At 35.2% G+C, this 25184-nt stretch overlaps 2 protein-coding genes across 6 annotated transcripts; both read right to left on the reverse strand.

Annotated features, from left to right (window-relative positions):
* Window positions 1-25: 25 nt before the first annotated feature.
* Window positions 26-9170, reverse strand: LOC111021382 (protein transport protein SEC16B homolog). Of its 3 annotated transcripts, none has more exons than XM_022298332.2 (14): window positions 9014-9170; window positions 6901-8857; window positions 6350-6679; window positions 5501-5629; window positions 5268-5390; window positions 4955-5122; window positions 4517-4642; window positions 4296-4430; window positions 3488-3615; window positions 2796-2904; window positions 2384-2704; window positions 2139-2291; window positions 1705-2012; window positions 26-914 (listed from the first exon to the last, which is right to left on the reverse strand). In XM_022298332.2, exons 2-14 carry the CDS (start codon window positions 8617-8619, stop codon window positions 386-388), a joined length of 4278 nt encoding a protein of 1425 aa, XP_022154024.2. In that variant the 5' UTR covers window positions 8620-8857; window positions 9014-9170; the 3' UTR covers window positions 26-385. The 3 variants fall into 3 exon arrangements, with proteins under 3 accessions (XP_022154024.2, XP_022154025.2, XP_087974740.1); XM_022298333.2 differs by having other exon boundaries at window positions 6901-8834; window positions 9014-9151; XM_088118614.1 differs by having other exon boundaries at window positions 6901-8866; window positions 9014-9134.
* A 1804-nt stretch (window positions 9171-10974) lies between these two features.
* On the reverse strand, window positions 10975-23417 carry DUO3 (Homeodomain-like superfamily protein). 3 transcript variants are annotated; one of them, XM_022298289.2, is made up of 14 exons: window positions 22992-23417; window positions 21272-22902; window positions 20789-21149; window positions 19617-19701; window positions 19150-19206; window positions 18176-18235; window positions 17892-18083; window positions 15567-16562; window positions 15003-15479; window positions 13722-13913; window positions 12631-12715; window positions 12484-12540; window positions 11348-11560; window positions 10975-11226 (listed from the first exon to the last, which is right to left on the reverse strand). In XM_022298289.2, the coding sequence occupies exons 2-10, from the start codon at window positions 22590-22592 to the stop codon at window positions 13890-13892; spliced, it is 3573 nt and encodes a 1190-aa protein (XP_022153981.1). In that variant the 5' UTR covers window positions 22593-22902; window positions 22992-23417; the 3' UTR covers window positions 10975-11226; window positions 11348-11560; window positions 12484-12540; window positions 12631-12715; window positions 13722-13889. The 3 variants fall into 3 exon arrangements, with proteins under 3 accessions (XP_022153981.1, XP_022153982.1, XP_087974920.1); XM_022298290.2 differs by having other exon boundaries at window positions 11348-11388; window positions 11495-11560; window positions 21272-23417; XM_088118794.1 differs by having other exon boundaries at window positions 21272-23417.
* Window positions 23418-25184: the final 1767 nt, after the last annotated feature.

Raw genomic sequence — 25184 nt, forward strand, 5'->3', positions numbered from 1 at the left:
GGAAAAAAAAAATAAACAAATGAACTGTACAATGGGTGCCAATAAAGGCCTTGTGTGTTTGGTTTAATGTAAAATAGCAGCTCCAGAAGTATCGAACGTTGGAAACTTCCTAGGAGAATCAAATGAACTGACATCTAACCATAAGCATACAGAAAGAAATTGTCGCGACTATATTTGTTCACAAATTTCAGGGTGTTGGGAAAGGGAACAAAGAAATTTCAGAGAAAACAAAAAGGGCATGTCCTTGCTGAGGACTTGCTTTAATGAACTCTATATTTTGGCGCATACGACGACCCTATTACACGGGAGAGATGCAGGAGCGACCAATGCATGTATCTGTGTGGATCGACTACGGAACAAAACTTGGTATTTACATGTTAGCTACTTAAAGTTCCACCTCATGGAGTTCATCTCCCATGCTACCGCCACCTCCATTCATCGGACCATGAACCGAGGGCGGTTCGGTAGGCACAAAAGATGGTGGGGGCATACCCAGTGCTTCACCTAAAGGTCTAACTCCCACTGGTTTAGGAGGGGGGCTAAGAGCATCACTGAAGTTTCCACCACTCCATGATGCAGTTCGTCGTGAGTTAACTGTTAATGCCTTGCTGCTTTTAATTGCAGCCTTGACTGAGATGTTTCCCATGCTAGGGAACCTTTGCATGGGCATGGTTGCGGAGGGAGTATGAAATGACTCATTTGTGGTGGATGTTGAAGGATGTTCATTGGTTGTGGTGTCTTCCGGTGAGCATTCCGGTATAGTCTCCTCTGTTGGTTCGGCTGACAATGCGGGACTTGGAACGAAAAATTTTGCATTGGCAGCAACCTTTGGTTTAATTGACGGAATAGAAGGCGAAGGCGATTGAAACAAGTTTGCCGAGCTCGCGTTCCCTTGGTTGAAGGTGTCAACATACCTAATAAAACCACAAGAGCCAGCACGGTTTAGATCATGTTCTTCATTCAAGGACTAAAAAGATGACTTTTAACAGAAACTAAGAAAGCAATAGCTAGCCACGAGAAATTAAATTCAGTCACAGTCCCTTATTCCTTTGATTTCAATACTTTTGTTGGAAATCAGTATGCCCAAATAAATTATCTTGAAAATGCAACTAATAGCAAGTAAATCCCAAATAGACCAACCACACCATCTCGAAGTCTCACACTAATCGGTGTAGTATATAACTCTATTGGCAAAAATAAATACATAATCTGCGTCACCGACTCGGCGTTCGTGCAAGACAGCCAGTACCTGGGAATCAGAAACCGCCAAAAACCAATCACGAAACAATATGTTACCAAACTTGTTCCCACAAACCATACTACTACTTGCACATTATTAGACATCTATACTTCATTCCTACAACACTCCAAACATAAGCATTCACATTCCTAATAATCCCATTTCAATTCCTACAGGCCAAACGTCCAATTGATTATCTATGAAGAACCTGCATTTCTAGTGCAAAGCTGTGTACTCAAGGTGAATACAAAGCCCGACAGTTTTCCCAAAGCATTCCTTTAACTATACATTCATTGGTTAGTTTCATGAATCTGAAAGCTCAATTTCTTGCACAAAAAAAAAAGAGAAAAGAAATAATAATAATAATAAATAAATAAATAGAAGTTTCAAGGAGACCATTGAATGTTGCAACGAGAAAAATGTTCCACTTAATGAAATCACATATTAAAAATTTCAAGTAGTACCTTGAACGAACGCCCATCCGTCCTCGAGCTGAGAATTGATTTGAACTGGGTGGGATAGGGGGGATTCCGGAAATACTTTCTGGAGGAGTAGGATTGGGACTTGAAAACTCTGCATTTCCATCATTGGATGGTGGTGCTTCTTTCTTTAGTGCAGATCTCAAATTGTAATCTATCCCACCGTTCTGAAATGTTGCAGTTGTAGGAGGTGGTGGCAGGGCTGGCTCTTCAGCCGGAGTTTCAACACCTTCCTCGACCCATCTCTTCAGCTTTTCATCATAGTAAAATTTGTTCTTCTCACCCAATTTGGCCTTCAGTAACACAACCCAGAAGGAAAACAAATTTAGTTGGCTGTTGAAAAAATATCCACAACCAGATTGAGAGAAAACGAGGATCTCATGAGAAAAAGCTACAAAAATCTTGATATGACTAACAACCTGGCGACCTGGGCGAGGCCTCAAGACTAATCCAACAGTCTTTTGCAACAATTGTGAACCGAAACCAAAACGAGTGAAACGAGATGTTCTTGAATCTGATGTTTTGCCTTGACCGTCAGCTGACATTGATTCCTTTGAAGAACTGACATGATTCTATTGAAAATAATAGAATTGGTCAATTGATCTGGTCCATAATAATTTTTTCAGCAGCGACAGAGGAAAAATAAAGATCACAAACATCACACCTGTCTTGGAGTTCTGCCAAAATCTGGCTCTGAAACACTCCTGTTTGAAGCTGTCATCTTGCTGCTATCAGCAGTCCACTCACTTATGGGCTCCATTGAAGCAGATGGCATCAACGATGACATTGCCATTGTTGATTGACTAGTTGATACCCTTGGGCCTACTGATTCATGAAAATGTTCATTGCCATGAACATTGCCATGTGAGGTTGTTGATGGTGCAGGAGGTGGTAAGCCCCCGACAACACGATGTGCAGTACTGTCAAAAAAGTTAAGCAATTTTCCGACTAATTTTCCAGGGGCCAAATTTGCTGTATATCCACCCTGGAAGTTGTATGCAAATTGTAGGAACATTTGTTAAACTGCTGTAAACAGTTTATTTTTAAAGCGAGGATACAAAAAACAAGATGAATACCTGTTGATAGGCTCTAATCCTCTCATCGAGAGAAAACAGTAACTGCTTCCACGTTTCAACTTCGGGTGCACGACCCGTTTTAAGTGATTTCAAAACTGCCTGGCAGTACCTGATCCAAATTCCAGAGTAATCATATGTTTGCTGAATTTGTTAAAACATGAGGTTAATACAAAATCAAATTGTTTCTCATAACTATAAGGAATCTCAATAATCTATTTGGCCACACTGTCAAAGGACTAAAAGATGCCGGTAATTCGGTTTTAAAATATTTAATTGTGTCCTACTTTTATCAGCAGAATATGCAAGTATTCTTCAGTTGTCATTCGGGCACACTTTTGACAAAAGGCTAAAATTCTTTATTAAAACATTATGAATGGACTTCTCAGTTTTCCAAGGTACTAGGCTGGAAAGAAACGTTAGAATTTTTAAGTGATGGACCTCAAGGTGCTTTTAAGTAAAATTGAAGAATTCGTTTCCTTTTTAAATTTTAAGCTTCTAGATGATTTTTCATAAACAAAGAGTTTTCTTTTCCTGATTCAAACCATTGGAGAGCATTTTCACATGATCTCCTTCGGTTGGTTGTAGAGACTAAGAGGATCGAAATTCCATTTTTTTAATAATTTATTTTCTTATCTGATCTATAATTCTTATCCAGAAGAAAAAAAACATGCAAAACCAGTAAAGGCACTTACTTCAATGAGTCTGAAACTTTCCCCACTTCCGCTAACATGTATGCATATATAAGCTTATATGGCTGAAATGGTAGAAGGATAAACTGAGAGTTTCCAAGAACTTTGGAGTATTCGTACAATTCAGTTCTCTGTCCAGATACAGAAAAGTAAATTCTGTATGAATGTCTAAAGTGATTTACCAAAATAATAGAAGGATAGAAGTGCGTAGAAGCACAGAGGACTGCTAGGAATAATTGTGGAACAGCTTTGGTATGATACACAAGGAAAATTTTCAGGCATACAGAATATGCTAGGGGCCTAGGGCAGAGGGAATCCTCCCAACATTGTAAGAAATAAATCAGAAAATAAATTCATCCAAAGAAGCACACAACATGATATGCACATTAGGACATGGGGACATGGTATTTTCTAAAAATTTGAGACACGAATATGACAAGGACGGGAAGGAAATGTTTTTTTTAAACACATATTATCTTTATACAAAAAGAAATTTTGAAGTAAATAAGCTTGCATAATTATATTAAAAAACAAGTTTGGTGTATTTTACCCTCAAAATTTATTATTGATTATTTATGTTTCATTTTACATCTATTTTTTAAAATAAATGAAAGAGATAAAGTTTTAACACTTTAGTTCATGTGTCTAATAATTCTCTTTCGTATGTTTATAAGTATCCACACGTGTTAATTGCTTAACAAGTGTATAACAAATACTCATTTGTTTGACGTGCCTGACAAGTGCGACAAAACAGGTTACCTGACTTATGTGTTTGACTGTTCATGCTTCATAGAATATGTCTAATGAATACCTGGATAGCCTCAGGGTTAGCATAGGTTCGAGGAAATTTCCAGTGATCAGCTCCAATAAGACAGAGCCTAGCACTGTCGGAATATGACTCGAAGTTTGCTTCCGCAACCAAATAGCAAATGTGAGCAGCAGTTATCTGAAAATATTACCCCGCAAAATTCAGGTTCTAAAACATTTTCGATAGAACATCAACCACAAGGCTTTTTGAAGAAATAATCTAACCTCACTCCTTTCCTTCCATAAGGAGTCTCCAAGATGAATAATTACAAGTTCATCATCTTTTGTCCTGTTGGCAGTTATCACTGCTAGATTTTCTTCCCAATCATCCAGCATACTATTTGCAGAAAACTGTGAATATGACCCAGAGAACAACACATGAGTTTCGTAAGGCAGAATGTACCCAAAAAGTATTACATCACGTATCCTGAAAAGCTAATAAAAAAAATCAATCATTTCAACAATTCTAGCATTCCGTCACTAAGAATGTTCTCCCATTATTCGAGTTAGTTTCCATTTTTTCAAGGAAAAAAGGAAAAAAGGAAAAAGAAAAGAAAAAGAAAGGGTATCCATATAGCCACCATAGTTGAGTTGAAAGATAAGTCATTCCAGCAACAATGCTGAATATATTTTACTATGCAAATCATCCCGACCCTACATCACCTGTGAAGAATTTTGAGCCATGCTACCACCCAGAGGATTGATGTTAGACGTTATATCTGTAGAAAAGACCTCTGCAGGTTGCCCAGCTATAAGCAGGCACAAAGTCCGCAAAGGTGATCCAGGTACCAGCTGCTTAAGAGCCATTTGCTTTACAGTATCAATGTAAAACTGCAAAAATTCAAGATGCCCGCTATACATAATTAAGAGTTCAAAAAAACAGAGGTTTCACCAAATTTGATGAATTTGAGAATCCAAGATGAGTACGAAGGATAGGTCACAAATACAAAATCCACAGAAGAACAGCAAAACAAACCTGGTCACCAAGTTGTGAAGCAAGAACAAGGGCAGGTCCCCATAATTGACCTTCTTGTGCACATTGCAAAGCCTCTTTCTTTCTACCAGATACCAGAAGAGTCTGAACCTCAGAAGCAGTGGCCTAGAACAATCACCAATAAATGTTACATCCACTCAGAAGCCAGTGAATTGAATCTTATTTCAATGTCGTTATCGTGGATTTTTAAGAATGGGAGGATTATGAATTAATACCCTCATTTGTCCTTCAGAAGGCAATATTTGCAAGCAGTGGCTAAGAGCACGATAATTATTGAATTCAACACTACTTTTCTTGGCAGAAGCAAAAAGATTGGCAACTGCTGATTCTGGACTATCGCTTTCCTGTTAAAAATGCAAATAAAAATTAGGATTAAATGCCATGGACCTCAAGTGTTTATTTAAGAAGAAGTTGATGGGCACATTGTGAGGATAGCTCAGAAAGGTGCAACGGTAATTTGAAAATCAACCAAAGAAAATTTAAGGAAAACCCCATGAGAAAGAGGTCTGCATGAGAAATTTGCCTTCTAATTCAAGCAAGAATTAAATAAATATATACTAGTTCACATAGTGCTGTTTTAAATAAATCCTCTGGACGCACATATATTGGTACAAAGCAAGAGCAATAGATATGGAAAGCTACGTGAGAAGTCTGAAAATGGAAAGTAGAAAAAAAAAATTAAATATTAAAGACTTGGAAATAGAAATTGATAAATAACTTTTTACAAGTAAAATTGGCATAACACACCACAAGAAGTCTCCAACCCCACAATAGTCAGCGTGACTTGACACAAACATGCATGTCATGAGTCATACTTGAGGATATATCTCCTACAAGTGATCTTTGAGACAAATTTAAAGGACTTTTTTATGAACTCCGTGGCCTACCACTCGGGGAGATATCTTAACCCCTCATTTGGCTTCTGTTTCTTTTTATTACTTTCATATATATTACTTTTTAAGATGTAAATTTATAACCATCTAAATTTAAGTATAAACAAAGATAAAACCTGCCATATCATCAAATACACAATATTCGGGGTGGGGGTGAGGGGAGTGAGTTACCCTCAACATGGTGTCTGTCCCAAATGGTGATCTAAGCTTCCCGTAATGCTGGTATCCTATTTTAAGCAAATTAAGAAGCAGCCTCAATACTTCGCCTTTTCTGCTGTAATCCATTCCTGACGAATCACAATTCACAATCCTTTCATCAATCCATTTCTGCAACTCTTTATTCCCCACGCTTCCACCAACCAATGGACCAGGAAAGGATTGTTGGCAGAGAGCACTGAAGTAATTGCATGCACCAACATCATTGTTAATGGCATTGGCCTTGGTGTTACCCATGACAACTTCCATCAAGTTCATGACAGAAATTGTGCCTCCAACAGGACCCTTCACAAGTAACAAAGTTAACATATCAGATTAAATTAGTGCATCAAAATGAATAAATCTGAAAATATTTAATTTGAAGAAGCACATAGTGAGGCATCTTATTTTGATCATGTGGTATATATCTATCTATAACTAAAATACTCAAAACCAACACTTGCAACATAATATTTTCCCCTTATTAGTCAATAAGCAACCGAAAGGAAATGGACAGAAATGCTAACCTGATTTCCATAATTTGAGTTTCCAAATGAGCTGCTATCTTTCACCACTACAAGTTTACCACCAAATCCAAATGTTACCAATGCATGTGGAGGACGTCCAGCAGAAGATCTTCCAATATTTGAAGCATAAGAAGACTGATGACCTCCGTGAAAGGACTGTTGGATATCCGTCACGTGTTTCTGATTGCTATAATAGTCATTCGATAGAGGCATATGTTCATGTTCCTTGGAATTTTCCTGATGAAACTGATGACCATAATCCATAGTTGAGGCAAAGCTATTTAAGCTGGCAGGTCCATTGACCTCATTACGACCCTGACTTGGTTGGAAATATGATGGAGCTGTTCCAAAAGAATTAACAGACTTTTGCTGGTCTTTTCTTGCAGAAAACTCAGGACTAGAAGACCTATCCAGTAGCTGGTTTCCACCAAAAGTTGGGGCAGCCTGAGATGAAACACTTTCAGTTTGCCAACTAGTCAAACTCTGTTGATTTTCGTTGTGGTAAGACCCTGCCAATTTGTCATCTAGGCCTTGAGTATGAACACCTCTTGACCCATATTCATTAGGTTGCACATTGTCGCTATACATACTACTGTCGCTATAATTATAGCTATTAGCTGATAGATACCCATTTTGATTATGCTGAATATGAGCTTCGTTAGTCGATTTAATTGATGAATTATAAGATTCCAAGGAGCACCATACTTGAGCAATTGTGTCGTAATACCAACCAGGGTATTGAGGATCAAAATACATATGTTCAGGGTACCCAGTATTTCCTTGTGATACCTGATTAAAGTTAGAAACAATATCTGTCGTGCTAGCCTCGGTTACAGTGCCTACAGCAGGCTGAGCAGTTTGTGAATAAGCAACCTCTGTTTTTGTGCCAGAAACGTCAGACCATTCACTGTTCAAATTGGTGCCAAACGTACCTTGGACATTTTCTGCTGCAGCAGAGCCCTCGACCTGACACCATTGTCCAGTAACCGAATCGTACTTCCACCCTGGATAGAGATTTTCCCACTGCTGACTGCTACTTAAATCCTGCCCAGCCGGAATTTGATCTGTAGATCCTTCATAAACTTGATGATCGTTTTGATACTGCACATAATTAACAGAGTTATTTGCATAGTTCTCGTCTGCACTAGATTTAATTGATGCTGCACCATTCAGATGATCCTCCGAGGACACACCGAGACTCCCTGCATCATTATTATCCAAATCATTGAAAAAATCTGAATACGATCCAAACCCCTGCCCCCAATTCTGCGATGAATCAGCATGAAACGAACTCCATCCTACCTCCTTTATTGCCGGACCGCCAGATTCATCACTCTTGCACACAAACGAATCTGAGGTTGATTCCGATCCAACACCATCATTTCCTGATTCCAACACACTAAAGCACCCAACAGAATTAGACGAAACCAGAGAAGAAGCCTTCACTTCTGCATGCGCTCCCAATGCTCCTGGATCAGCCTCCACCGCACCCTTCTCCCCTATAGCTTCATGCCCACGGTCACCATCGGAATCCTTGATTGTATTGTCCGAATCATTAATACACAGGTTGGCAAACGCCTTGGCATCATCAGAATCACTCCCATCGAAGAACTTGGATCCAGAATCCTCGGGTCCCACAAATTCATCTTCCACCAATTTATCAAAGAAATCTTCATCCGTTTGATCCTCCACCTGAAATGGAGGAGGATTGGAAGCCATCTTTTAAACCCTAAATCCAACGCCTAATAACCCCCGCCCAAATTCACACCGTTTTCCCACTAGAGAACCCGAAAACACTTCCGAATTCACACCTCAATCAATTCAATTACAGCTACAATCGCAGCATACACCAAGAGATCCAGCACCTAAACGATCAAATGCACCTCGAAACCACTTCCCCCAAGTACGCAAGCTCCGATCCAACACATCCAGCCCTAAAACCAGCAAGATCTGGGTTCTTCAAATCCTCCCCAATCAAGCAACGACGAATCAATTACAAGTATTACCGAAAAAAATTAATAATAAAACACAAACCTAAATATCCACTAGAATTCAACGCATTGTGTGAAACGCAAAAACTACGAATTCTAGCACAAAACACATAATAACTTACAGATCTACAGGTGGATTCGCAACGAAATGGCAGAGAAAGTTAGAGAGAGAGAGAGAGAGGGGAGAGAGAGAGAGAGCCCTGAAATTCGCACCACCCACCCACCTTGAGCTTCGGTGTTTTTTTCTTTTTTTTTTTTTGGGATCAATCTCTGTAGTTTTTTTTATTTTTTTTGTGTTTTCGTCTCATGTGATTTTATTTTCTTTTATAATTAATTAATTACATCCAAATGTACACGTGGCGATCGTGTGTTATTCCACATCGATGTTCCGCATTTCCATATTTTTCTGCTTGCCTCCTCTTTGGCGATCCTTTCCGTTTCCCTTTTTTTTTCTCTTTTTGTTGAATTAATAGTTTAATTAATTATTAAGTAGAGTTATTAATTGTTTTATTTAGAAATAAAGTGATTATTAGATACGATCCATTCAATAATGTTATATTTTTAAAAAACTTTTGAGTAATGTTTTACTCACATGAGTACTTCACTAAATTTTTAAATTTTATTTCGACTAAATACGTGTTTTAATTTCTAATATTTAGAGCCGTTTAAAAAAAATTCTAATATTAAGATATTCTTTTTTTAATTTTGTCCTTATTGTTTAAAATTTTTGAGTTAGTCCTAATATTATACATTTTTGTTGTTAGAATATTAAAATTAATTGATGGTAAACAGATCTAGCGTGATACTTAATAAATATACAAATATATATTTATATATATATCTCGAGGAGAACTACCTTGGAAGGAAAGATCAGAATTTCTACCACTTTTTATAAATTTGAACAATGCGTTAGAAATTTTCCTATCTTAGGTGACATCTTTCCTAAATTTCCATCAGCTCATTCAGTATTATGTAGGTAAATTTTGATCATCAACCAATTTCACAATTGATCAACAAAAAAGATATAGTTGAAAGATGTTAAAACGCAAGAGATAGGGATAAATTAAAAACGAACAAAAAAAAACATATGAACACTAGTTTGCAAAACGTAGATGTCACATTTTAAATTTGAATGAGACAACGAGATCTCACTTGGATAAATTTTTTTTAGTACCTCAATTGGATAAATTAAAAATTAATGGGCAAGTCAAATTTTTATAGCAAATTACTTAATGTTTATGAATTTACCCCTGCAAAATCAAAATTTTAAATTCAGATCATGTCACCTCATTCAAATTTCAATAATTAAGAATTATGTATGTGCTACATTAATTAGTGTAAATAAGTATTGAAATGTAATTGGAACATTTTAAAATTTAATAATTAAGTAGCCATACACAGATTAGAAACAAATACATTTTGAAAATATATATATATATAGAGAGAGAGAGAGAGAGAGATAATCAAATAGTAAATATATTTAGTCAACAAAGTTTTTATTAAAAAAAAAATTGTAAGCAATAGGAAACCCAAAAAAACTAAATGCAAGCCTCCAAGCCTTCATCATGTGAAAAACATGCTCTCTCTCTCCTACTCTTCATTTTCTCTCTCATCTCTTTTTCCTATATTTATTGTAAAAATATGCACGTGCAATATATGCAAACATATTCAAATATTAAGCTGATTAATTTTTTCATTTGTTAAATTCCTAATTTTCATAGTGTAATTTACCATTTGTGACATATGAAGCTACTTATAAAGAAAAATATTCTACTTCCATTTTTTTTATCCATTCTGTTCTTTGTCAATAAAGCATTAAATATAATGAAAAACTAACATAAAGTTCATCACCAAGCTCATATTGTCAATCCTTTCTACACAAAGTTCATAGAACACATATTACCTGTCAACGAATTATAAAAATAAAATATAAAAAAAAAGGCATACTCTCGTTCAAAAATATTTTGTTTCAATTTGGTGGGCCCAGAAAACCTATCAAGATTTTTTGTAGTTTTTAACGCACTTTTTAAAAATGTCAAAAGTAATATAATTTCAAAAATATTGACAAAAGGAAGGGGGGAAGGGAAGAAAATAGGGCTCTCAGCAACTTTATCTCAAACATTTATGGATCATCAAAGACTGGAAACAATGAAGACAAATTAAGCATACAAAACATTGTATGATTCTTTAACCTTCATATTTTATAGGAATTTGGTTATGGGAGTGATCTGATATACCCTTGTTCCTCGTCTTGGTTACGTTCTCCTATCGATCCGATGGTGAGGTTGGATTCATCCCCTGGTTGATTCAAAGGATCTCTCGAGAGCGAATGTCCCTAGCCAGAACCATGCGAGCAAGTTTCCCATGGTTAGATGGTGAACAGAAACTCATTCTCAATAATTTGCGAGGCTGAAAAGTAAGCTGTAGAGCCCCATCCTTTAGAATGTCTGCGTTACCTGGGTTTACTTTCTTGCAGGATCGATGGGGTGGGAAGAAGCTGCATTTCGAATGGTGTGGTGGTACTGACTTGTAAGTCCGACCGAGATTTGAATGTAAAGAACAATCTGGTCACTGGCGTATTTGAATCTAAACTGGACCATTACCTGTTACTTGCATCATCACGAGGTGTAGTATCTGTTTAATCTTCTTCCATTGACAAGTTTTGAGTCCTACAAACGAAGGAAGCAGTCTTTTAGACCATTAAAGAGCTTCCAATTTCAGTCAATAATGAAATAAAAGTATGTATCCTTCTCCCCAAAAGAAAAGTTTTGGTAAAAAGATCATAAAGCAACGTAACGAAGACATACGATAAGATAACATTGAAAAGGCCGTTATGGTCAACTTTCTATAGCATTTCTACTAATAACATCATGGAAGCCATTTTGGGGAAAGTCATAAGATTTTACGTACCATTTGCATAATACTAACTATGGCAAATGCAGAAGAAAATTTTCAATGGTGTGCTATTACAGTGTTATTTCTTTTTTCTCAAAAAAAGTTAACGTTTCAGAAACAGAGATGTTTTGTATGGTAGTAACAAAGAGCGCTATAAAATAATGATGCAAAAAGTTACCACAGCTTCCTCTTAAAATCATAGTCGTTTGGAAACTCAAAAATACAGACTATCAAATTAAAACCGTTTACTATTTACACTATCCCTTACTAATCACTAGGCCAACCTATGATGGTTAAATGCAATTTAATACATATTCAACGGCATTTAGAACCACCATATTTTTCGGCTTCCAATTCAAACTATTATAGATTAACAGGGCTTATTTGTAAAGCTTATAAAAAGAATCCACTTTCTTCTTTACCCTTTGTATTAAAATGAAACGACCAATGTATAACTATCCAGTGCACTTCGATGCTCTGGACAAATTATAAAGAAATGTAAAAAGGGTAAAAGTGTAGAGCTTAATAGCTTGTAATTTCATATCATCAATAAAACTGTTCCTTTCCAAAAAAAAAAAAGTTTGTCAAAACATTGAAACTACATAAAAGGGTTACCAAGACTGGAGGCAAGAAAAAAAGGTTTCTTGAATCATTTCTAGCTAACTATAGAAAATTTAACAACAAATATGGTACTAACCTTTGTATTGTGTACTTCCCAAGCATATCACTGGTGGCTGTGGGAAAGTGCCAAGGACTGCAATAGGAGGAGAAAGCCACACAATATCATCACATGGAATCACATCGATCAGAATAAATTGAATTAAAAAATAAAAAATAGTAATACCCTCTACTTAATTAGCTCCACGTGTAGCATATTTCAGCTTCTTCGTATCTTCAAAATTGGAAACTGATCTCCAGGAGTGAACAACCTATCAAAATTATAATAATATGCAAGATAAGAATTTTCACTACCATCAGCAATAGGAGAATACCCAATTGTCTCATTTATAAGTATCTCCAGTGTTTTTGGTATTACATACAAGAGCAAGACAATACATCAATACGATTAGTTAAAAATTAATAACTAATTTAGTACTAATTTTAGACTGACTACAAATGGTTCTTTAATTTTTTAGTTGTGCAAGCCTAAGTTTAACCAAACAATATTGAACTTTATTTGATTATAATCAACTCAAAGTTACTTAAAAGTTTCAGAGCAAATTTTAGCTAAGAATATAAATGCTTAAGAAACTTGAGTATGGAATTGTGTCATGTTATTAGATTAGAATTAGAAGCTCGGGAATGTGTTCTTATTGAAATGCCTTCACTTTAGAAGCATTGGAGCTTGAGATAAGTTTATTACTTCTAAATTTCATCTCGTCTTTTTAGCGAATATAATCAAACACCAAGGAAGATTTATTTAAAAAATAACATATAGCATGTTTCTAGAAAATAATTTGCATCCAGTTAGTTGCCAAAGATGAGAAGGAAGTTTAAGGAAAAGCATTTAGGAGAAACATAGCAGTAAAAATACAATGTATTAGTGCCATTCTTGATGTAAAAATTCAACATGCAACCAAGCAGTGAAAAATCGACCAATGTGAGTTCTAAAGAGAAGATTGTTGAAATTATTATAATTTAAGCAAAAAAATAAGAGTATTTAATGCATAAGAGCACTTTTAAAGAATAATGGCACTTTTACAGAAGTAAAAGTCAGTAAAAGTTCACTGCTCAGAGCACATTCTCCAGGAAAAGGGTTGATTAGAAGTCAAAAGCGTGAGGAGAAGGTTTTTCCTTTTCTTTTTTTTTAATTTAAACAAGAAACAAACTAGATGAAAATATAAGCTTTTATTTTTTTTAATAAGAAAAATGTGTGAGGAGAAGATTGAAACAGAGTAAAATCTGATTGTAATCTAAGAGAGTAGAAATACTCACATTGTAAATTACTTTCAGGTCTCCAAATTGCATCGAATTTCTCAAACAAATGCTTAGCAGAGTCATATAAAGCAACTCCGAGAGAAATGGCAAACCAACTCGGTTATGATTCTGATCATGAGTTCTCTGCAATGGAAATGAAAATTTTCTCCACCACTCCGTACAAACTTAGCCTGCACTTTGAATATCCCTCTAAAAACAAAATTATCAGATTTAATGTATTATATTTGGGCAAGGAGAAGAACATCTCTATCCAAAAACTATTATAGAATGATAAGCAACATTTGGATTGAATGAGAGTCCACTTACCATTCGCTATGAATAGAAGCAATATATATACCTTTTTTACTATTTGTTTGTCTTTGTCGTGAATCATTTGAAGTAGGTTTGGGTTTGGATCGAGTGACGGTGATAATACATCAAAAGGACTAGGGCTAAGAAGATTCAATTGGACGAGCTAGAATGATAAAACTATGATTGGTAGGATTTTCGATCAAGCAAACTAGACCTGAGAAGCTTCAACTAGAAGCAGGTTTGGGTTTGGAGCAGTAGCAAATTCATAGAAATACAATAATTATATCCAACATTTTTTGCTAATTATTTTCGCATGCCTGATTTTACTTTTAATAGCATCAATGATGTGCAAATGCTATTATGATAAGCTATCGTTCCCTTAATTTAATTGTTAACCAAGTATATTATCACTTTTTTTTTTTGTAAGAATCACATTTATATTTTATAAACCAAGGAAAAACTAGATTTGAGCCCTCAGTATGGGAAACCAAAATATGGCATCGCCTAAGAAAAATCCATTGACACGATCAAAAGCCTAAATGCAGTATGATTGAAGATCAGATTGTCACTTGAAAGATGCAACTAGAAAGAAGAGATATGAGTTTCTGAAAACAAAATGGAAGGAAATAATAACCACTACAATGTTTATCTCAGGGACAAAGACGTAATGAACCAGTATAGCAGAATTAGTGAACAACTAAGCTTGACCTTCCCTGACAAAACCCTCTCCCCAGCGAGTCTATAAACAAGTTACCAGAAACTGATAATGTGGCCATTGAAAAGTTCCCATAAGCTGTAAAATTCATGCCAGTCAATAGTGTCTCTATATTGAAACGCATGTTTGAAAGATCACAACTCACTGTTAGTAAGAATCTACAACTGATCAACTGATCAACTGATCAATATATGCCTAAACAACTAGAGGATAAAAATATATTATCAATCATTTTTAAAAATATATCATAAACATTAACACGAGTAGATTACCTTATGTTGCAAATCAGTACTCGGTTCACAGTCAGATCCATCCTCTCCTTCAGAGTCAGCCATCTCCTCACACTCAAACTCTACATTTTCTTCAACTTCTTCATCGGTGTCACTTAATTCTTCCTGTTCCATTATGATACCTGGATGAGAATGTTCATCCACATCATCACTGCTATTGTCCACAGACAGTAGAACCAGGGGATGAGCATCAGAAACAAGACTGCCCTTATCATTGGTTCTTTGACATGTTTCAACATGCAAGTGACTATTGTGTAGGTTCTCTAATGCTTCTGAATTTCGAGCAGCTGCTGTTGATTTCAACTGATCATGTGCAGTGAATACTCTATTCCCTGGAACGGTCTCTTTGTTGGATGTTGAACTAAGATGCATCTCTAAATCCAAACCATAGGTCTTATCACCATGCTTGGTGGGTTCAGTACCCCTAGTAAACTTTCCGTTACTAACCGAAGGTTGATTCTGTAGAGCACCAAATATGTCATGAGCATTAGGAGATCTGCCCCCTGAACATGATACAAAAGCATCTAAATGTGCAGCCATATTTACCTGGTTTATATCATCAGTTCTTTGCAGGAGAGGATGGAAGTCAATGCCACGTGATGAAGAAGTGAATTTCTTTGACTTCAATAATTTTTCAAAACCTATATGGTATTCTGGCTGTGGATTATAAAATAGACTGAGATTCAACTGAGGCTGGTTTCCTGAGAAGAAACTGAAAGAATCAGATGAACCAGAGCTACAATTTAAGGGGTAATAAGGCACAGATCCATCATCAGAGGCCCGGAATAGTAAAGGATGCATATGAAGATCAGAATCAGTGCCTCTTTCTCCCTCAGTTGATTTATCATTGTTAGCTCTGCATTCTTCCACGTTTAATTTATAAGCATCTTCCATCAACGGGATGCTATTGTTTGTGTCATTTAATGGATTGCTTTTGTTCAGCCTGCCACTGACTGTATCAGCCACTTGAGAAATTTCTTTATCATTACTACTTTTGGCCACAAAAGCCTTTCCTGGTGCTCCAAACATGGATCCTTTGAAAAATGACTGGGGAACTACACGAACTGATGGAGGAAGATTTACAGGCGGAAGGTCTGGAGCTAGTTTGACCAGATGTGAACTATTACATTTACGAGCGCGGTAATTCCTAGAGTAGATTGGGGAATTTGAAGCATTTGCTTTTACATCTGAAACTCCGAGATTCTGTGCATTAGTATTGGATGTTACATGTCTAGTTGTGGTTGAAATAGATGATGGAGGCTCTGAATACTTTGATCCAGAAGAAAACCAATGAACATTTTTTTTCTGGATTTGCATGTCTCCGGATTCAGATTTGTTACTTTGTTCTCTGCTCTGGATATCCTTTTGTGGTAATATATCAGAAGGAAGGTTACCGTCAGTGAGGTTTGAGCAAGAAAGTCCACTGGATGTACCTGGTCTCCAATCTGCAACGAAAGCCTCATTTACAAAAGGAGTACCATCATTATCCACGTTCCCACATCTGCTATTATTTATCCTGCCAGTATTTTCAGATTCAGAATCCTGCAAAAACATCAAAATAAAAAAACTTGAATCATTAGCGAACAAACTCCCATACCCATAAATCTATTAACTCATACTTAAAAAATTCAGGAGTACACCTCATATGATAAACTTTGGGTGAAACTATATGGTGTAAAGTGGGTGTAAACTATCTAATAGTATAGCAAGCATGCATGCATTTTCAGCTTGATATTAAGTATATATAGTCTAATGGATAGTACCAACTTATAATTTATTGATAGGCCTGCCCTACAGGCAAATCTTATATAATCTAATGATTAATACCAACTTTTAATTTATTGACAGGCCTGCCCTACAGGTAAATCTTATATAATCTAATGATTAATGCCAACTTTTAATTTATTGACAGGCCTTACAGGCAAAATCTTTGCCTTTTGACCTCTCAACTAGGGTAGAAGCTGTTCCTATAAAGTTGTGCAATATTTTGTAGAGTGCCAAATGTACTAACAAATATCAAGGTGTTCTTGTGGCCCTCATTTAGGGCAGTATCAACAAGTATGCGCTTCTGTCCTTAAAGTCACACTATTTGTTAAGGATGAGTAAGATGTTATCACCCTATTCTTTCATGCTCTTTCAAGTTGAATTGTTGGAGGAAGAAAGATGATGAATTACTTAAGCTTTGAGGCAATATTTTCTAGGGATATCAAAGGCTTTATATATCTTACAAATGCTTGTGGGACACCCATTCATAGACAAAGGTAAAGCCCTTTGGATTGAAGTGTTCCTAGGTAAACACTTGGGAAAATGGCTTGAAAGAAATAAAACTTTTAAAGGAAGAGAGTTTTGGGAAGTATTGGGATCTTATTTCTTTTAGTGCCTCCTGCCCTCAGTAAAGTCTATTTTGTCATAACTCTCCCTCTATATTTAGAGCCAGGAGAGTGTTGCCAGTATCTCCCTTAAATTGGTTAGGTTGAATACCTTATCCGCCGACTTTCATGCAATTTTTTCTTCAATGGAAGTTGTTTATATCAAACATTTACTGGCAGACATTCACGCAGCATTCATGAGGCTTAATATTTATTTTTATTTTTTCAACACTGAAAGAAATCAGTGTCCTAAGGATCATGACATGACATTGTTTTATGTAATTATTATGCATTTGAAAAGGCCATCGATGGATATCATCTACCAAATTGGCATCTATAGTCCACACTGCACTACTTTTCACTAAGCATCAAGATCTCCATAAAATCTTGAAACTCTTCAGGACTTTAAATAATGGCAACTAGTGGATGAGTCGTTTCTGTAAATCGTTTCAGAGACAGAAAAAAAAAACCCCTCTCGTCCAGAAGAACAAGACCAACTTACAAGATTTGCAGCCTTCAGCTTTCTTCGTGTTGATTCGTACAAACGACGCTTCTCTTTTTTTTCTGGATCTTGTTTATAAGACTTCTGAATCCCAAGGGCAATGCGCCATTGCCGCGGTAGTAATGAGGGATCCCTATAGGGGACAACATATTGCCATACAGACATCCAGTCAGATTTGTAAATTTTAAGTCCCTGAGAAATTAGGTCATCCGTTAAGTTAAACAGACATTTATCAAATGCAAAACAATAAAAATTAAAAGTCAGCAAATTTTCTGGTCAATAACCTCCTGAATGCGTGTTATCTCTTCCACAGTCAAAGGTGATGTCTTCATCCTCCGAACTGCCTGCAAGAAGGAATTATCGAAATCAACTTTTAATCCTTTATTTTTTTAAGAAAAGAAACTAAGATGTCATTCAACAAAGAAAACTAATAAAAGACGGAAAGAAGAAACTTCCCAATTAGCTACAATACTCTCCAATTGACTTGAATATCAAAATAGAATAATTATAAAAGATCTTTGAGAGAGCATCCATATAGAAACCCCAAGAAATCAAATAACTAAACCAAAAGTCGCTTTCTTGGTGTAAATGTGTCCTGTATGGTTCATTTGTTTCTTTCGTCTGGCATAACATTTATTTATATGTCAAAGAAATTGGGCCACTTAAAATCCAACAGGTCTTATCAAAGAGAGTAACAAAAAGGTGAGGCACCTTTTTGTTACTCTCTTTGATAAGACCTGTTGGATAGAGTTTCCCATCTGTAATATTTCATATCTATATCATCGATCAAATATTTGTTTTCTATCCCAAATAAATAAAAGGCTAGGCATTTATATATCCAAAACAGGTTCTCTAATTTTCTAGAATCTACGATTTTTTTCCTTTAACTTTGATAGGAAACAGGAGCAACTTTCACTAAAGCATAAGAGTACAAAAAGATTGGAAGCAATCAACCCAATAGATGGGATTGCACAAAAAACCATAGTTACAAAAATAGAGAGAGAGATAGAGCAACAGAAAATGCTAGAAAGTCTATAATCTATGCACTATATGGGACAGTTGCAGAACACAAGGAAGAGATGCAAGGACTTAAACAATCAAGGAGAACTAAGAGTGTAACTTCTTTTAACATCTAGATAAGTTGCGGAGAAAACTCATCAATGAAATTGAAGTTTCATTCCCAAAAAATAAAAAATTAAAAAAAAAAATTGCAGAAAGAAGCTTACATCAAATTCCCCAACGAAAGGTAGTAACATACCTTGATTGGATTTTCTGGTGCTTTTGATGAGCATCGATTTTTCTGCCTAACAAAAATCTGCAACGTGAATAGAAGAAAATCAAGAAAAATACTGATATAGAAGGACTCATGCAAAAGAAATATATCGCACTAATAGGAGAAAAAACATAATTCAATACCACACTACTAAAAGAATATTCAGCTCTGTCATAGCAAATCTCAAATAATGCTAGATGTGTATTTTCATCCTTATCACCAGAGGAAAATGTATTTTCATACTTACTACTTTGGACAAACAGGTAACTATAGTATCGAGTCACAAAAACAACCAACAATTCTAATTCAGTCGCACTCATAACCATTTCAAATTCTTTAAACCTAGAGAAGTGTCTTCAATGACTATCCATATCACAACCAGCAATGCAACTCTCCCCCAAACACGAACGTTAGAAGAAAAGGAAAAGATTCAATTTATAGTATGAACCTACCTGATGCCTAGACTTGCAAGGAAGGAATCGCTGTTGAATAGCTTTCCAATCTGTATTATATTCCATCAATCCTAGGGCTAATAACCTGCATAGGTATTACTATTAACAACAGACATGGAGATGGACAATGAGTTAATGACATGCATAGGACGTCATCCTTGTGTGAATTTACAGATTTAGGATTTTTACAAATATTTGCAATGTTCATTTATTCATTTAAAATCATAATCTTCTGCCAAGATAGATAACTAAAATATGATAACTTTAAACAGTGAAGATCACATATAATTACAAATGATACAGCCTAAAACAAAGTTTTCAAAAGAACTACCCAAATGGCCATATTCCTGCCTCCAGAATTATGTACATGACATCCTTCAGGATCCCCACATCTTAAACCCGAATTGACCCAAAAAAAGGCTGATTAATAGGTTTTACTACCTTTCAAGACAATATTCCTCTATCAAAGAAGATAATTTAGAAATTCTTGAAGATCTTTCTCATTTTCCCAACCTTGCAAAAGTTTGATTAATGCAGCAGTGGTTGATTTTTTGAAGATGGGATTTCTTGGAATGGCTCATTTTTAGTTTATTGCTTTTGATGGGAGAAGTTTTTTATAGATTGAAGACTTTCATCTAGTGATCTTGTTTGCTATTTTCGGTTCATGGTTTCACAACTCAAGGGTCATTGACTGTATTTCTGATTTTCTTAGTTATTTTATTTGTTGTTAGAAGTGGTAGTCCTTTCAAAGCTTTGTATTATCTTTTCCTTTCGCTCCTTTTTGGAGTTTGTTTCCTTTGAACACTGTTAGTTCCCTTTATTTTTTCAATGAGAAGTTCGTTTCTTGTTAAAAAAAAAAAGTATAAACTTCACAAAGAGGGTGACAATATATTGACCCTACAAACTAGTGGGTAACAAATACCCCCACTCACTGGTGTTGATAAAAAAAATAATCATAGTAATATAATATCTATATAATTTATGTTTATATTTCCTCATGGAATGAGAGGGAGCAAAAAATTATCATTAATATTATCCTAAAGCATTGGCATTCTAGGTAATGAAAAGCAGCAACCGGTGAAGTGAAGCAAAAAAGTGAGCGATATTAGGAGAGAGAAAAATTATAATATAAGAGAAAGAAATTAAATTCCATTGGATAGAAAGTAACTCACTCATCCTCTGCATCAGTAAAAAGAACCCGATTTACCACAGCGGCAGGGGGTGGCTTATGAGGAAATAATGCTGGGTTGAATAAAGGAAAGAACTGCTGGGCCAACTTTGCAATTTCCTTTAGAACCATGGCAACAGACTGCTTCTTGGTGCTTTCAACGAGTGTGGCTGCCAATGTCTTCTTAGGTGGCTGTTGACTGGGAGAAAGTGCTTTTGTGTTGACAGATGAGGAAATGTTTTCAGGTAAAACTTCACAATTAACTCCAGGAAATGCATGAAGACTTGGGAGGGGGAAAAGGGGTTCTCTTTCTAAGGGTGTATCTGATGTTGATTCCAAACGACGTCTTCTATATTCTTGAATAACTGACATGCATTTCCAACCCAATAATAAATTAATTAAAAACATCAGAAGACTTTCATAGCATTTAAAACTTGAGACAACATTTAACTAAACATCATAGAGCACTTGAGAATAAATGTTTTACCATTATAAACATTATCCAAATAGCTTCCAGATAAGTGTAGAGGAGCTACATCCAGTGTAGATAGTACTGGCCCACTTACAAATGGTGCCCAACTTGAGCCTTCAATCACCTGTCTACTAGAAACAGAATCACGCCCTTTATCACTTGTTTGTGATCCGACCCTTTGATAGGTTTGTTGAGCAGAGCACACCACATGTCCATTGCAAAAATTATTTGATAGCAATGTTCTTTGCACCGGGAAACTATTGGGTACTTCATCTGGAATTGACGAATAAACACTTGGAAAGTCAAAGCAAATGCTAGGAAATGGATTCTTTTTCCATGCCAATACTTCATTGCGATTGTGAAGCATCTCCGAGATTAAACCATGTACCTGGGAGGCTATATGTTGTCGAGAAGAATCACATATACATATGGAAAATACTTGAATGAGAAGTTGAACATGCTCATGAATCAAATAGTATAACTGGCCTATTTGGTTTGGCGTGAAACCATTTATTAAGTTATCTTTATTCACAGAAGACCGACAAGTATGAGCGTTCCAAGTTGCCATGGTTTTTCCATCGTGACTGGAAAAAGAAGTTATAGGTTCATTTGGCAAAATTGGCAAGAGTGGCCGCAAGGGCCGCTTTGCCAGTCCTAAATGTCTTTTGCCATTTTGAACAGAGGCTTTTAAGCGCTTGTTCTGTCTGGTTTCTGGTCGTCTTACAGCTCTGTTATTCTCCTTTTGGGTTAAATCCCTTGTAATTTCATCAACATCACTCTCAAGTGCCTCTTCAAGTTCAATCTCAAAGTCAGCATCATTATCCTCATCCTCATCTTCGACAGTCGCATTTCCTTGACTTTTGCTACCACCATCTCCATCCTGCAACACTGCAACAAGAAATTTCCTATACTCTTCTTCATCGTCAACGTTTTGAAGGTCATCCTCATCATCAGTTTCTTGTAGAAAATTTTCCAGTTCATCAAGTGTGAAATTAGCAAGTGAATAGCGAGCCCTTGTGCGCGTACAAATAGCATCTTCATCATCTAACTCTACCGAGGGCTTCTGAGGTGGTTTACAACTAACTTCTTCTGTCATAATATCGTTAGCATCAGTCCCTGTACTTGATCTATTATCTTGAACCTGACCAGTCTCAATCTCAGGCTCCATGTTTAAGGCCTCTTTATTTTCCTTATGATTTTTTGACCCACTTTTCTGAAGTTCTTTCTCGCATGTTTTCATAAAAGAGTCCGTTATTTCCCGTACAATCTCCTTATCCTGCTCGGAATCTCCGGTGACATGGTTATGCACCTTGTCATCCAGGTTTGATAACTTCATCCCTACAGTTGCAGAGCTACTAATGATATCACCATCCAAATCTTCGGTTTCAGAGCTCAAACTTGATGTAGTTTCTGGTAAAGGTGTTTCTAATAGGAAACAGAAATTAAATTGGAAAATTAACGCATAGGCTAATATTACTGTTGAAAGATTTTATAAAGATAAATAAATACTGAAACTGTCGATAGCCTTCCAAGCTTTACTCCAATATTTGCCTATGCATGAACGTTCCCCAAATTGCTAGAGTAGTAAAATTCAAATCCCCATCAGCTAAATTTGCCACTCACAACCGAAATTTCTTCAACATCACCTGAATGACAGCATTCCATCCCAGCGCCAACCTCAATTACATCACTAATAGCTATTAACCATTCTGAATACAAAACTTTCATCACTCACCTTGTGCCCAAACGCTCCGTTCGTCGCCCTCGACTCTCCGGAACCAATAATCCCACCCTAATTTCAGCTATTCTCCTCCTCTCCGGCAAGAAACAATCATCTTCAATGTATCCCCCTTGCTCCACAGAATCCTCAATTTCTATTCACCATTCTTCAGAGTTCAAACATTCTGGCCGCACCAACGCCGACCACGCATGGTCGTGCCGACGTTGCTCCGCTGTCTGTTGAATTAGGTCGTCGAAATCGAGCTCACGCTGCTCATTCTCTTGACATTCCTCGGGTACAATGCCAAAAACTGCAGTCCCATGCGAACCACAGCTTCGATCTTGTAGGTTTTCTTCTTCTCGATTCTCTGCAACTGTCGTGAAATCTGATAAACCTTCGTTTACTATTCTTCACAGTTTTGTTATTCGTATTTTAAGTTATTATTTACCATTTTTTTAGGTTTTGATGGACTCCCGGCAAACGAACTTTGAGTAGATTCCTTTTCCATATTCCTGTTTTTTATACTTTTATTATTTCTTTTTCATTTATACAAATTTATAGTATTAATTTAGTAGATGTAATTTTATTTTAATTATTAATAATTTTTTAATTTAATTAAATTGTTATAATACAAATATTATCTATCAATAATAAAATAAAATAAATTTTATTGTTATTATTATTGAGCTATGCTCGCTTTGATTATTATTATTTTAATTAAAAAAATTTAACACACAACAATGTATTTGTAATTACCAATAAATAAGAAATTGGTATATTGGTAATTTTTATATATCTGATTCCTATTTCGATTCCACACCGTTTTAGTAAACAATATTGAAAGAATCATGATTCTAATTCTAGAAAATTTATGGTAAACACCACCAAAACATTATTTTTTCATGAATGAAATCAAATCGTGGGACCCACCTCATGAGGTCGGTCTCATTCATCCATACAGTCTCATCAATCACATTTTTATTCCTTATTCAGTGTACCTAACACATTTATAACAATTACTTTACTACTTTTATCGTTTCAGGTGCATCAGTGAGACCTGTAACCTTTTAAATTAATTGTTTTATACGTTTATTATTATTTTTTCATTTATACTACTAATAATTTTTCTTTCAATAAAAACGTATACCACTTTTATGAGTTGATGTGATTTTATTATAAAATATTATAAATTTATATCTAATTTTTTAATTTTACTTTGTTGTTTTTAATTAATATTAATAAAATTTTTAAAATATAATTTATTATTATTAAATATTAGAATAATTAATTTGAATAATATTTTATATTAAATTACTCTTCTTCAAAGTATTTTAGTTCGATTGAATTTTATTTTAATTATTTATTATTTATTAATATTAAATAAATGTTTAATGATAACAAATATTTGCTATCAATAATATAGTAATACATTAATGTGTTTATAATTAGCTAAAAATAATAAATCGGTAGACTAGTAACTTTTATGTATATGATTACGATTCCGATTTCAAACAGTTTTAGTAAACAACATCAAAAGAATTTTGATTTCGATTCTATAAAATTTATAGTAATTAACATGGAATGAATAACATTTTCATTCTGGTTGATTTTGTTTATTATTAATTCTCATTAAGTAAGTAGGATCTTATATTATGACTTTTTATATTGTAAAATAATCAATTCATTATTTAAATATAATTATTTTGAAACTAAATTTTAAAATAGTGATGCACTAATTTGGATTTATGTTTTGACACGAAGGCTCACGTTAATTGCTACACACAATAAATTTTTACATTGTCGTAGTTCTAAACCCGATATTTTTATATTGTAAAATAATCAATTCATTATTTAAATATAATTATTTTGAAACTAAATTTTAAAATATCGATGCACTAATTTGGATTTATGTTTTGACGACGAAGGCTCACGTTAATTGCTACACACAATAAATTTTTACATTGTCGTAGTTCTAAACCCGATATTATTAGCAAATAATTTCGTTAAGAATAGTAAAAACAAGGTTGTTAAAACATACATCGCATTCTTATCCATAGTTGATCTAGTTTGGATTGACTTTGGTATGATCTATTAACTGGTCTTACTAAGATAATTTGAACTAACTCCAAATCATGAAAATTTAAGTTGTCTACTATTTTACTACCAAATTAAATATAAAACTAATTATTTAATTAAATTATAAATATT

This window comes from Momordica charantia, assembly GCF_013281855.1.
Source record: "Momordica charantia cultivar OHB3-1 chromosome 10 unlocalized genomic scaffold, Mcharantia_2.0 BLBB01000010.1, whole genome shotgun sequence".
NCBI lineage: Eukaryota > Viridiplantae > Streptophyta > Magnoliopsida > Cucurbitales > Cucurbitaceae > Momordica > Momordica charantia.

Coding starts and splice junctions, on each gene's coding strand:
- LOC111021382 (XM_022298332.2), bottom strand. CDS start 8,619: ATGGCTTCCAATCCTCCTCCATTTCAGGTGGAGGATCAAACGGATGAA. Junction 6,680..6,900: donor ACTCAAATTATGGAAATCAG/GTTAGCATTTCT, acceptor TTACTTGTGAAG/GGTCCTGTTGGAGGCACAAT. Junction 5,391..5,500: donor CTTCTGAAGGACAAATGAGG/GTATTAATTCAT, acceptor TGATTGTTCTAG/GCCACTGCTTCTGAGGTTCA.
- DUO3 (XM_022298289.2), bottom strand. CDS start 22,592: ATGAAGTTATCAAACCTGGATGACAAGGTGCATAACCATGTCACCGGA. Junction 19,207..19,616: donor CTTGCAAGTCTAGGCATCAG/GTAGGTTCATAC, acceptor TTCACGTTGCAG/ATTTTTGTTAGGCAGAAAAA. Junction 13,914..15,002: donor GTACTGATTTGCAACATAAG/GTAATCTACTCG, acceptor TTTTGTTTTTAG/AGGGATATTCAAAGTGCAGG.